Source organism: Dama dama, unplaced genomic scaffold (assembly GCF_033118175.1).
Source record: "Dama dama isolate Ldn47 unplaced genomic scaffold, ASM3311817v1 ptg000311l, whole genome shotgun sequence".
NCBI lineage: Eukaryota > Metazoa > Chordata > Mammalia > Artiodactyla > Cervidae > Dama > Dama dama.
Genome location: NW_026871074.1, coordinates 15,521 through 29,472, shown reverse-complemented (window position 1 = coordinate 29,472; position 13,952 = coordinate 15,521). Strand labels below are relative to the sequence as shown.

The following is a 13,952-nucleotide window of genomic DNA, read 5'->3' as shown; positions in this document are numbered from 1 at the left end:
ATCTGCAAATGGAGGCAATTTGACTTCTTCCTTTCTGATTTTAATGCATTTTATTTCTTCGTCTTGCCTAAGTCCTCTGGCTCGGACTTTCAGTGCTGTGTTAAATAAACGTGGTGGGTGTGGGCATTTTTGCCTTCTTCCTGATATTAGAGTGAAAGCTTTCAGTTTTTCACTTTTGAGTCATATGTTTGCTGTGATCTTTTCATATGTGCCATTATTGTGTTGAGGTGTGATCCTTCTGTACCCAATTTGCTGAGAAAGAATGTTGAATATTGTCAAATCCTTTTCTGCGTCTATTGAGATGATCATGAGTTTTTCCCCATTTTGTTAATGTAGTGTGTTATGTTGATTGATTTGTGTTATTTTGCACCATTCTTGCATCCCATGAATCAATCACATTTAATCATGAAGTAGGATCCTTCTAATTAATTCTTGAATTAGCTTTGCTAACATTTTTTGAGGATTTTTGAATCTGTGCTCATTCCAGATATTGACCTATAATCTTCTTGTAATGTCTTTTTCTGACTTTGATATCAAGGTAATGCTGGCCTTGTAGACTTAATTTAAAAGTGTTCCCTGCTCTCCAGTTTTCATGGAGGACTTGAAAAGGATTGGTCTGAATTCTTTAAATGTTTGGTAAAACTTACCAATGAAGTCATATGGCCCTGAATTTTCTTTATTTCTATATTATTGATTCTGTCTCCTTATTTGTTATTGGTCTGTTCCGACTTTCTATTTTGTCTCAATTCAGTGTTAATAGGTTGTATGTTTCTAGGAATTTATCTGTTTCTTCTAGGTTATCTAATTTGTTGACATAATTATTTATGATCGATTCTAATGATTCTTTTATTACTGAGGCATCATTTTTCATTTCTGATTTCATTGATTTGTGTCTCTTTCATCTTAATCTAACTAACAGTCTGTCACATTAATGTTTTCCAGAAAACACTACTTAGTTTTGTTTATATTTTCTATTACTTTTCTGTTGTCTCATTCCTTCTGCTAAATGTGAGATGAGTGTTTTCATTTTCTATAGTTCCTTGAGGCATAAAATTAAATTTTTTATTTGAAGTTTCTCTTACCTTTTAATGTATGCAATTATCATTATGAACATCTCCTGTAGTTTTGCTTTTGGTTCATCCCATAAGTCTTAGTGTGTTGTGTTTCATTTTAGTTTGTCTCAATATACTTTTTCATTTTCCCTTTGATTTCATCTTTGACCCAATTTTTTTTAAAAAAAAGCTTTTATGCAGCGTGATAAATATAGTTAAAATTGGTGTATTTTATATATGAGGTTTAAGAAAGTAAATCCTAAGAGTTCTCGTCACAAAAGAAAAATTTTTTTCTTTTATTTTTATTTTGTATCCATATGAGATGATGTTCACTAACCTTCTTGTGATAATCATTTCCTGATGTATGTAAGTCAAATCATTATGCTGTATGTCTTAAAATTATGCAGTGGTCAATGTCAGTTAAGCCTCAGTAAAACCACAAGTGGGGAAAAGACTGTATGGTTTAGTTTCCACATATTTCTCAATTTTCCTGTTTTCTTGCTCTTAAGGGATTTATTTCATCTTACTGTGGTCAGAAAAGATACCTAAATTATTTCAAATTTATTAATTAATTAATTAATAATTATTTTGAAATAGTAATTTCATAACCAAATTTTTTGAATTTGTTAAAACTTGACTGTGGCCTATTGAGTGTCCTGGAGAAGGCTGCTTGTGTATTTGAATGTATATGCACTGCTCTTTGGTGGTATGTTTAAATATGTCTGTAAGGAGCATGTGATCTATAGTGTTTTCAAGGCATGTTTGTTTACTGATTCTCTATCCGTTTTTATAAGTGGATAATTGAAGTTCCTTACGGCCACTTTATGCAATCAATTTTTTTTCTTGTTTTCCAGTATTTGCTTTCTACCTTTATGGGCTCTGATGCTGTATGCATATATAATTTTTATATCTTCCTGTAGAAGTGACTCTTATTAAAATACAGAGATGTTCTTTTTCTATGGAGACAATTTTGGACTTAATATCTATTTTCTCTTTTATATGAGTAGCCACCCCTGCTTTCTTTTGCTTACTATTTACATGCATGGAGTATCTTTTTTTATCCCTTCATTTTGAGCCTATATATGTCTTTAAATCTAAAATGAGTTTCTTGTAGATAACTTCAAGTTGGGTCTTTTTATTTCTTTCTTTTTTAAACCATTCAACCACTGTTTAATCCATTTATCTTATTTATTGATCAGTAGGGGTTACTGTTCCTGTTTAGTTAATTGTCTTCTGTATATTTTGCAGGTGTTGTCCTCTTCCTCTCTAGCTTTCTTTCATTGTTGTTTGATGACTTTTTCATAGTGATTTGCTTTTACCCCTGCCTTCATTTTGTTTTCAAGATTTTGTATCACCTTTACTATCAGTGTTCTGAATTCTCTGATAGACTCCCTGTCTCCTCTTCTTTTGTTTGGTCTATCGAGTTTTACCATGTTCCTTCACCTCCTGTATATTTCTCATCTTTTCATTTTATTTAGTTTGCTGTGTTTGGTGCCTCCTTGTTTTAGGCTGGAGGGTTCTTCAGTTCAGTGCAGTTCAGTCGCTCAGTCATGTCCGACTCTTTGCGACCCCATGAATCGCAGCACGCCAGGCCTCCCTGTCCATCACCAACTCCCAGAGTTTACTCAGACTCATGTCCATTAGTCGGTGATGCCATCCAGCATCTCATCCTCTGTTGTCGCCATCTCCTCCTGCCCCCAGTCCCTCCCAGCATCAGGGTCTTTTTCAATGAGTCAGCTCTTCGTATGAGGTGGCCAAAGTATTGGAGTTTCAGCTTCAGCATCAGTCCTTCCAATGAACACCCAGGACTGATCTCCTTTAGGATGGACTGGTTGGATCTCCTTGCAGTCCACGGGGCTCTCGAGTCCTCTCCAACATAACAGTTCAAAAGCATCAATTTTTTGGCGCTCAGCTTTCTTCACAGTCCAACTCTCACATCCATACGTGACCACTGGAAAAACCATAGCCGCGACTAGACAGACCTTTGTTAGCAAAGTAATGTCTCTGCTTTTTAATGTGCCATCTAGGTTGGTCATAACTTTCCTTCCAAGGAGTAACCGTCTTTTAATTTCATGGCTGCAGTCAACATTTGCAGTGATTTTGGAGCCCAAAAAATAAAGTCTGACACTGTTTCCACAGTTTCTGCATCTATTTGCCATGAAGTGATGGGACCAGATGCCATGATCTTAGTTTTCTGAATGTTGAGATTTAAGCCAACTTTTTCACTCTCTTCCTTCACTTTCATCAAGAGGCTCTTTAGTTCTTCCTCACTCTCTGCCATGAGGGTGGTGTCATCTGTATATCTGAGGTTATTGATATTGCTCCCAGCAATCTTGATTCCAGCTTGTGCTTCCTGCAGCCCAGCGTTTCTCATGATGTACTCTGCATAGAAGTTAAATAAGCAGGGTGAAAATATACAACATTGACATACTCCTTTTCCTATTTGGAAGCAGTCTGTTGCTCCAGGTCCAGTTCTAACTGTTGCTTGCTGACCTGCATACCGGTTTCTCAAGAGGCAGGTCAGGTGGTCTGGTGTTCCCATCTCTTTCAGAATTTTCCACAGTTTATTGTGATCCACACAGTCAAAGGCTTTAAAATAGTCAATCAAGCAGAAATAGATGTTTTTCTGGAACTCTCTTGCTTTTTTGATGATCCAGCGGTTGTTGCCAATTTGATCTCTCATCCCTCTGCCTTTTCTAAAACCAGCTTGAACATCTGGAAGTTCACAGTTCACGTATTGCTGAAGCCTGGCTTGGAGAATTTTGAGTGTTACTTTACTAGCGTGTGAGATGAGTGCAATTGTGCGGTAGTTTGAGCATTCTTTGGGATTTCCTTTCTTTGGTATTGGAATGAAAGCTGACCTATGGCCACTGCTGAGTTTTCCAAATTTGCTGGCATATTGAGTGCAGCACTTTGACATCATCATCTTTTAGGACTTGCAATCGCTCACCTGGAATTCCATCACCTCCACTAGTTTTGTTCGTAGTGATGCTTTCTAAGGCCCACTTGACTTCACATTCCAGGATGTCTGGCTCTAGGTGAGTGATCACACCATGATGATTATCTGGGTCATGAAGACCTTTTTTGTACAGTTCTTCTGTGTATCCTTGCCACCTCTTATTGATATCTTCTGCTTCTGTTAGGTCCATAACTTTTCTGACCTTTATCAAACCCATCTTTGCACGAAATGTTCCCTTGGTATCTCTAATTTTCTTGAAGAGATCTCTGGTCTTTCCCATTCTGTTGTTTTCATGTATTTCTTTGCACTTGATCGCTGAGGAAGGCTTTCTTATTTCTCCTTGCTATTCTTTGGAACTCTGCATTCCAATGGGAATACCTTTCCTTTTCTCCTTTGCTTTTCACTTCTCTTCATTTCACAGCTATTTGTAAGGCCTCTTCAGACAAGCATTTTGCCTTTTTGCATTTCTTTTCCATGGGGATGGCTTGATCCCTGTCTCCCGTACAATGTCATGAAGCTCCGTCCATAATTCATCAGGCTCTCTGTCTATCAGATCTAGTCCCTTAAGTCTATTTCTCACGTCCACTGTACACTCATAAAGGATTTGATTTAGGTCATACCTGAATGGTCTAGTGGTTTTCCCTACTTTCATCCCCATTAGATCAGTCTAATAGGAAATGTTAAAAGGAGTTCTACAAGCTGAAATGAAAAGATGGTAATTAAGAAAAGGAAACTCTATCAAAGTATAGAACTTGCTGGGACAGATAAGTACACAGTTAAAATCAGAAAACTCTAGTGTTGAAACAGTGGTGAGCAAAGCATTTATATATCACATATAACTCATATGTCACTTATAAATTCAGTATGAAGGTCAAAACATTAAAATATCAAAATAATGATAACTGCAAGATGGACTAAAGGAGCCATGCTTGAAGAATTAGATGAAAATATGATACTCAGTCAAAAGAGACACTCAATGAGTAGCTAGGAATTGTTTTTAAAAAGGAAACTAATATAAACCCTAGACTTGAAAACTATAGTTGTTAAATTGAAAAATAGGTTCAATAGCACACTTGAGATGGTAGCAGAAAGAATCCATAAACTGAATGATGAATTCAGGAAATCAGTGTAAAAAACAAAGAGAGAAGATGTTGAGGGAAAACGATCTACAGCATCCACTCAGCACACCATCAAATATGGAAGGAAAGAGACTCTCGGAAAGAAGGGAGATGAGAGGGGACAGCATAACATTACTTGTAGACCTCATGGCTAAAAATTTATAAAATTTTGATGAAAAACACTCTCCAGATTCAGAGTTCACCTCTAGAAAAATGACAGGAAACACATCCACTCTATGACACATCTTGGTCAAACTGTGGAAAAACAAAGGAAAAATCTTGAAAGTAGCCAGAGAGAAAGTGTTCTCCAGATATGCTGCTGCTGCTGCGTCACTTCAGTTGTGTCTGACTCTGTGTGACCGCATAGATGGCAGCCTTTCCAGGCTCCTCTGTTCCTGGGCCTCTCCAGGCAAGAACACTGGAGTGGATTGCCATTTCCTTCTCCAATGCATACATGCATGCTAAGTCGCTTCAGTCATGTCCGACTCTGTGCGACCCCATGGACAGCAGCCCACCAGGCTCCTCTGTCCACGGGATTCTCTAGGCAAGCATACTGGAGTGAGTTTCCATTTCCTTCTCCTCTCCATATATGAGGAGACCACAATAAGATTAATCACTGACTTCTAGTCAGAAATGGCAGCGTGAAGGCCATGGGATGTCATATTGAAAGATTTGAAAGAAAAAAATTGTCACCCAAGTATTCCGTGTCTATAAAATCTATGCTTCAGGGAAAAAGGCAAAATAAAAATGTTCCCAGATAAACAGAGACTGGGAGAATTGACTGCTAGCAGTCCGACTTATAACAAATACTGAAAGATAACTTTTGAACTGGGAAAAAAAACCAAACAAACTTGGTTCTTAGATTTGAAAACACTGGGCTGATTTGTTAAAAGGATGTGTGTGTATCTGTACAGAGTGTTCCAAATCTTTTTGTTCAGTGTATTGGGTTCAGAAAACAAGGATGCTGGCAAATTATGAAAAACTTACTCTGAAAGTTTATTTCAGTTTGTTTTATATTTCATAGCCTTGTAAATTTCAAATTATTTGAAATTAATTTTTAATTCCCAGTAGTTGAATATAGTAAAAATTAACTGAAATTAGAAAAAATATATATCATAAAAGTAAAAATACCTGGGATTAACCAAAGTTATAGGGAGAACTCCAGAATTTTTAAAGTATTGATGGGACTCAAGCAATGTTATCAAAGGAACCAGGAATTCTCAGAGTTCTAGGTGGAAAGAAGCAACACTTGACCAATGTCTCTACCAGGATGAGAAGGTAGGACGGGAAGGCTCAGAGAAGGGAGATGAATGGAGCTGTGTGGCTGGATGGTTAGGGAGGGGCTATGGTCTAGCCTCCTCCTCTGCTAACCCCTCTCACCCCCAAGGGCCCTTTGTGACCAGACCACATCACTATGATGCGAGCCTAGTACTTCAGTCCCCAAGTGCACCCCTTGGCTCAGTTGCCTGAGGGCAGCGGTGTGATTCAGATGATGGAGAATCTGCTCTTTTCTCTGAAAAGCACTTTTGATACTTGGCTGAACTCCAGCTCCCCTTTCTGGGTGATCGATACCATCCTTGCCTTTCTATGTGGACTGGGGCTCTTTCTCCTGATCCTTCCCTACCTGGAGAATAACCCATCCTTTGCTCCCCCTAGGAAACATGGAAACATCAGGAAGGTAAGGAACTCTTGGTCCAGACTGACAAGCATATGGAATTATTTATTATTATTTATTATTATTATTTCTGAATCAACCAGAGATTCTTGAGGTGGGAAAGAACAGGACATCTATTTTCAAGGAAGAAAATATTATGCCTCTAGGGACAAACCAGCTGGGCAGGAGATAGAGTGAACACTAGGATTTCTACCCAAAGATCTCAGATCAGTTGTCCTGGTGTGGTAGGGGTCCAGGGCATGTCCCAAACACAGCGACCAGGGGTTGAGGACTGGATACTGAGTTCAGTCTCAGGCTGAGGACAGGACTCTGAGCCCTAGTTCAGCAGCTGTGAACAGTGTCTCAGGGCTGATGATCTGGCAGCGCTGAAGCCCCAAGAGCATCAGAGCAGGGGCTGGGGGGCGGGCTGGTATCAGGAAGCAAAGATCAACCTGATGAAGCTCAGATTCACCCACAGTCTGAGAATGTGTGTGTTTCTTGAGCAGAGGAACAGTGACGAAAGTAGTACAGAGTGCATTTCACATTGAAAATAGTCTTTCATTCTTCAAAGAAGGAAAACAGAAAATATTTTATCCACTTTAAAAATGAGTGAAAAGAAAGAAAAATCACAGAGCTCTGTCAGTGAAATGTAGAAAGTCATATTATGTATGGACACTAGTGCCTGATGCTTGTCTAGAGAGAGGAGACTGAGAATTGGGTCTTAAGCCCTAATTTTTTCTCTCTCAGCATCGAAAGGAACGAAGGGGAAGAAGCAGGAGCAGCAGGAGAAATGGCGCTTTGAAAGGTGAGTTCTGACATCCAGCCATGAGTGCCCCGAGTGCTAGTCCCCACCACTCTGGCCATGAGGTCCAGCTCCACGGGCTCTGAGCGGGGCCAGTGGCAGGACTTCTCCCTTGAGAAGCAGATCCCCCAGGGAGGTTTCTGGGAAGGAGGGCAGAATCCAGATACTTCCCAGATTCCATGTGTAGAATGGAGCTGTGAGGGGCCTGGAAAAGACTCTGTACCAAAAGGGCGTGTGGGCTGCATTGGACTAATAGCACCTGGATTGGGAAGTGAGCCCTCCAGGACACATAGGACCCATGGTTTACCTGTGCTCAGGTTCAACTGCAAAGTGATGCCTGCCCATCGCCTACAGGTAGTTGGTGAGGGCAGTAAGGAGTAAAGGATATGGAAAAACGTTAAGTGATAAACCCTTTCTTGAGCGTCACCATCACTGTCAGGGATCATGTGGTGTTGGACACTGGAGCTTGGGCTCCAGTCTCCCAATGGTGTGCCCTTAAAGAGACAATGCACTCAACTTCTATAAGACCCCTGGCTCCTATCTTCACCACCATGACCCAGTCTGCTGATTTCCAGCTTGCAGAGATTGCCTGGAAGAACTGGAAGAGGTCTGGGACCTGACTTCACTTCTGCAAAGGTAGAGAATCTACCCTTTCTTTCTAGGGGGTTCTTCTAGAGTCTGTGGTGTAAACCCAGGGATTCTGGCAGCCTGGGGCTGAGCTGGGAGGAGTCCTGAGGGCAGGGTATGGCTATCATCCCGTGGTGAGGAACAGCAGGAGCATTGTGAAGTCAGCACTGGGGCCGTGCAGGACTGTGGGGTGTGGCTGCACCCCCCCCCCCATCCCACCCCCGCCGCCGCCTGGCCTGTCTGGTCCTCCTGGCCTGGCAGCTCCTGGCTTCAGCTTGTTCTTCATGTCTCCTGCAGACACCTGGGGAGGTTCCCTGACAAGGACAGCTTTCATCAGATCTCATGGCAAGATTCACCTGGTGAGGTTTGCAAAGCAGTGCCTGCTGGAGCCCACCCACCATGCAGGGAAGAGGCGGCTCCCACCATTTCCCCAGCTCCTCTGACCAAGCAGCCTCTACCCTGCACTTCTGCCATTTCTCCAGGGTCAGTTTCCACTTACTCAGAGTCATACCTGAGTGCCTCTCCAACACCAGAGCCTTTCTTTCCCCTGGACAGCCTTTCCTCCTGGCCACTGGCTGTTTCCCCTTCCCCACCAAGCCCGCCTCATGGGAGAGCCTGCCCTCCACTTCCAGCACCCTGCTCTACCCCAACACCATCAGGCTCCATGCTGAGTCTCACTCAGGGTGACTCCACGACACGCACACTGGGTACCATCCCACACAGGTCATCTCCACACTCCCCCTGGAGACCAGCCATCCCAGGGATTGTCCATTCAAGCAGCCCTGGATCGGCCCTGGCCTGGTGGCAGGAAGCAGCCACAGCCTGGAGCTTCTCCCCCTCAACACACTTAGAGTCCCAGAAAGAAAGCCTTCCCCTCTACCCACCAGAGGCCTCATTCTGGGAAGATCCCCGAAACGGGCAGGGAGAGGCTGGTGGCCTCGCTTTTGTCAACCCTAATGTCCAGGAGCTACTGGAAATACTAATCACCAAAAGAGTGGAACTGAAGTCTTGGGAGGAGAAAGAAAAGGACAAGGAGGCAGGCTACCACCTGAATTCTTTGGGGAAGAGGATCGAGTCGCTGGGTCACAAACAGGACACCTTGGGTCACCAAGACTTCGGGAACATAACTGGCAAACATGATCAGCTGCTTGGTCCCGAGAAGCCCCAATATCCTGATACTCTGGGGGGCTGTCTACAGAAGACATGCAGCCAGCTCTTCTGGGGTCTCCCCTTTCTGCACAGTGAGTCTCTCATAGCTGCTGTCACAGTACCTGGGTCAGCTCTAGAGTTATGCCCTGTCTTATTTAACGAACGCTCTAAAGCCAAACCATTGCATATTCCAGCTAAAGTAACTTCACAACTGTCATTGGCCAAGCACTTGACCCAACCTGTGGCCCAGGCTCAACCTCAGTCCTTGACTCCCACCATGCCCCAGTTGCAGCCATCACCTCTGGGTCACATGAAGACCCAGGCCCAACCCCTACCCTTAACTCCAATCATGCCCCAATGTCAACCATCATCTGAAGTTTCATTGGAGACCCAGTCCAGCTCCCAAATCGTGGCTTCAACCATGCCTCACTCTCTACCACCAACTCGGGCTCACATGGAGGCCCAGGCCCGACCCCAACTCTTGGTTCCAACCCTGCCTCACTTTCAGCCACCACCTCAGACTCACATGGAGACCCAGGCCCGCCCCCCACCATGGACTCCACTCACGCCCCAATTTCAACCATCACCTCGAGCTCACATGGAGACACAGGTGCGATCCCAACTCTTGGCTCAAACCATGTCTCATTTTCAACTACCACTTCGGGCTCACATGAAGACCCAGGTTCCGCCCCTAGTCCAGACTCCATCCATGTCCCAGTGTCAATCACCACAACCTCAAGCTCACATGGAGATTCAGGACCAATCCCTACCTTGGACTCCAAACATGCCCCAGTTTCAACCACTTGTTCAGGCTCATGTGGAGACCCAGGGCCGATCCCTACCCTGGACTGCAACCATGCCTCAATGTCCACCATCATCTGAGATTTCCATGGAGGTCCAGGATCACCAACAACCCTCAGCTCCAACCATGCCCCAGTTTCAACCACCTCCTCGGGCTTACGTGGAGATCTAGCCCCAACCGATACCCCTGGCTCTAAATATACCTCACTGTCAGCCATCTTCTCGGGCTCATATGGAGATCCAGGCCCAACCTCAATTTTTAACTCCAACCATACCCCAATATCATCCACAACCTCAGGCTCAGTTAGAAACCACTGTCCATCTATCACCCTCCCCCCTAGTCCAGTCATCATCTTCTCAACGCCAGATTGGCATTGAGAAGTCCTTTGAAACATCTTGCACTACAGTCCCAAATAAGGCATCATCTTTCAGTTCAAATGCAATTGAAAACCAGGAATGTCACTTTTGGAAAAAACAACTAGAAAGCAGGAGAACTTTGCCCTCTTTGGTTAAAAATTCTCAGCAAGTCTTTAGCCAGGTCACTCTCAACCCATCCCAGGAGACCAGGTCTTCCCAGGCCCATGGCTCTGTCCCCATCCTTCCTGGGCATTTGATCAGCCCTGAGGTTCGGAAGAAACTGGAGCACCACATTTCCCAAAGGTTCATGCAGCAACAGAGTGGCCTGCCCTGCAGAATCCAAGCATCTCAGAAACTGATGCAGCCCCAGGATCAATACCCACGGCCATGCCAGGCACAGGACAGGGAGGGGCCCTCAAGATCTTCTGCAGGTCGAGGCAAAATGAGCCAGGATGTACAAAAGATGAGGTCCAAGTGCCCAGCACAAATCCTACCAGGGACAGACCTGTGCCATGAGGTGGGGCAGAGTGTGGAGAAGATCGTAAAAGATCTGTACATGTTCCCAGCCAACCCTCCAGTGAAGGACCCAAGAGCAAAACTTGCATCAGAAATAGAGTTGAGCCTAGACAGGAAGCAACCAGAAGTCTCAGGAGTCCTTACAGAGAGGAAGGCAGAGCAGATCTGTGAGAGTGAGATCCCTGTGAATGTCTGTCACTTGAGGCTTGTGGACAACCTTGTTTTAGGCACTCTGGGAGAGACAAATGCTCCCATGAAGACAGAAAGTACACAGTCCTCTCAGGATGGGAAAGCCTCCATGACCACCTCCCATGAGTCTCTTGTCCTCAGCCCGTATACTGAGCAGGAGTTGGAAGCACATATAATAAGGTTTCGGGTGAGGCACAGGTGGAGCCTATTCTTCAAAGTCCTTAAGTTCATATTTCGCTTGAAGTTGAAAAAGGTTCAAGTGCCCACATTGAAGGTCACCTGTGAATCTGGATACCAGTCAACTGCCCTATTAACCAAGGGCTTGGGAAAACCTCCTCAGCCCCATGCAGGTGAGAAACTGAAAAGAACGGAGGCAGTTCCCCCACTGGAGAGGCCCCTCCCTGTCCCCTCACAGGTGACTGAGGAAGCCCGGGGGGCTCTGGGAGGACGCACACCTGGGGACACCCATAAGCCCCCAGAGGCCCCTCTGACTGGACAGGAAGACAAGCCACCTCCTCAGGCCCCCACATACAGCTTTGTGGGCAGAATGTGGCACAGCATGTCTGTAGTGGAGGCTGACAAAGGCAGCCTGGAGCCAAGTCCAAGTTCAGCCATGGCCAGGAATGAGGCACAGAAGGAAACCAGGGGGCAGGCCTCCCCAGCATCTTGCTCTAATGTGATAGTTGTGGACCTTGATGAATGCTCCCCATCTTCCAGGGCGCAAGAGGTCGTGGAGGGAGACTCTGCTGGGAAGGGCACCAGGGAACCTAGCGTGCAGGTCAAATACCTAGACATCAATATCGATCTCGGGAGATCACGGTCTCCAAGGTCCAGTGAAAGCCCCTCACTGAACACCACATCTGCTGCCTCAAATACAGAAGATCTACTCTTTGAGACACAGTCTCGTAAGCTTGAGTCTCAAGGGTTCGCTGACCAGCAGGCTCCGGCTCAGGGCCGAGCTACCAGCGTGCTCCTTCAAGACTGTGAAACTGGAGTACTCCTTCAAGACTGTGCCACCGATGTGCTTCTCAAAGACTGTCACTCGAATATGTTTCTTGCCACAAACATCTTGGCTTCTCAGGAATCTCTGTCCTCTTTTCAGATCTTATCCAGTGGAGACAAGTGCAATTCCCAAAAACTCTATGATGCTACCTCAAGTGAAGGGAGCAGCCAGGGGCAGCAGGTGGACATGAGGCGACAGCTCAAATATAAGAGCCACTGCAAGGAGTCTGTTCCCAAGGATGGGAGAGAGAAATATATAAGGCCCAAATTAAGACAGATTAAAAAGGGGCTGGCAGAACGGAGGGTTTACCAAGCCCAGGGGATGAGTCATCCTGGCCAGAAAAAAGAAACAACAGAGTCCCTAAGAAGCAAGTTTCGGCAGTTAGTCCTAAAGAAGAGACAGATTCCATCAGAAAGCTTCAAAGAAAGGATTAAGCTCCTTCTGCAGTGGATTTTCCCCAGTAAAGGCAGAGAACCAGAAGAGCCCTTGCAAAAAGGCAGGCCTGAAATAGCCACTGTCCAGAGCCAAGAATCAATCAAGAGCAAATCGACCATGGACAGCAGGGCGGTTGAGGCTCAGACTCTCATGACAGCTGTTGGGCAGATCCTAAAGGAGAGGATGGTGTTTCACCAGGGACCTCACGCCACGGAGTTAAACTGGTACCAAGCAGAATTCCAGGGCCCCCGAGGTCTACATTACTGCCACCACAGAATCCTGTCTTACCAAGAGGAAAGGAGAATGAGGAGAGATACACCCCGTTATCACCAAGCCACCCCAACGGGCCATAGCTTTTCCAAAAAGTGGACCAGTCCCAGGGACAGCAGGTGGGCCTTTTCACCCAGGGAGCCAGGTCCCCTTCCAGGCATAGTCTGCCAGCATGGCTCACGAGTGACACGGGTCACAGGCCATTCCCTCCACTGTCCAAGTCATGGTCTCCCTCAGAAATTTACCTCTTCTGGTGAATCCGAACATGCTTTTCACAGCATTCCGGGTAGGCAAACTCTCCTCCAAGAAAAAAATGCATGCCATGCAGATAAATACATTTTTCTCCAATGTTAGCACATCCTCTGTGTGCTAAAGGCTTCTTCCTACCAGAAATTTTGTTTCATGAAATAAATGTTTTTTTCCCATGAGCAGGGGTAGTGGCCTGTCGGTGCCTCACTGAGGGAGATGGAAGGCATCAGGGTCCATGCTTCCCAGGTGCCTGCTTTGACTTCCAGACGGGATGGGGCCGTGGAGAGAGGCTGACCGCAGCATGGATATTCACCCTCATCCCAGTTTCGTAACTGCGCCTTCAGTTTCCATAATACCAGCATTAGAGAAAGAAGCAACAGCATTTAGGACATGTCACAGTGAACTAAACCTAAAGACCTCCCCCTCCTCAGGATCTTGCTCAGTTCTTTCCTACTCTCTCTGCACCTGGACATTGTGCAGCTGGTAGGGGAGGTGTGTTCAGAAGCTGAAATTCCCCTCAGGCTCAAGAAGTGTCAGGGACAAACTCCCATGTCAGAATAAGGAGGGGAGTCCAGAGGTGGGACAAGCGTCACCCCCGAGTCACAGCAGCATAGATGCTGCTGCGCTGAAATCCCCTTTCTCTCCCAGATGTGGCTGGGAGCAAATAGGCGAGGTTCATCACCCTCCCCCTGCCTTTCTCCTGCTCTGAAGCAGCAGCAAGAATGAGGAGCACACACTCTGAGAGGACCCCGCTCTTAGAGTTTGCAGTGC

At 45.2% G+C, this 13,952-nt stretch overlaps 2 protein-coding genes across 2 annotated transcripts; both read left to right on the top strand.

The window, feature by feature from the left end:
• Positions 1–6,591: 6,591 nt before the first annotated feature.
• LOC133053798 (spermatogenesis-associated protein 31E1-like) lies at positions 6,592–10,334 on the top strand. Its single transcript, XM_061138271.1, has 4 exons — positions 6,592–6,807; positions 7,531–7,588; positions 8,161–8,221; positions 8,510–10,334. Exons 1-4 carry the CDS (start codon positions 6,619–6,621, stop codon positions 10,332–10,334), a joined length of 2,133 nt encoding a protein of 710 aa, XP_060994254.1. The 5' UTR covers positions 6,592–6,618.
• On the top strand, positions 10,252–13,360 carry LOC133053797 (spermatogenesis-associated protein 31E1-like). The gene has a single exon (XM_061138270.1). The coding sequence runs from the start codon at positions 10,395–10,397 to the stop codon at positions 13,284–13,286; it is 2,892 nt and encodes a 963-aa protein (XP_060994253.1). The 5' UTR covers positions 10,252–10,394; the 3' UTR covers positions 13,287–13,360.
• Positions 13,361–13,952: the final 592 nt, after the last annotated feature.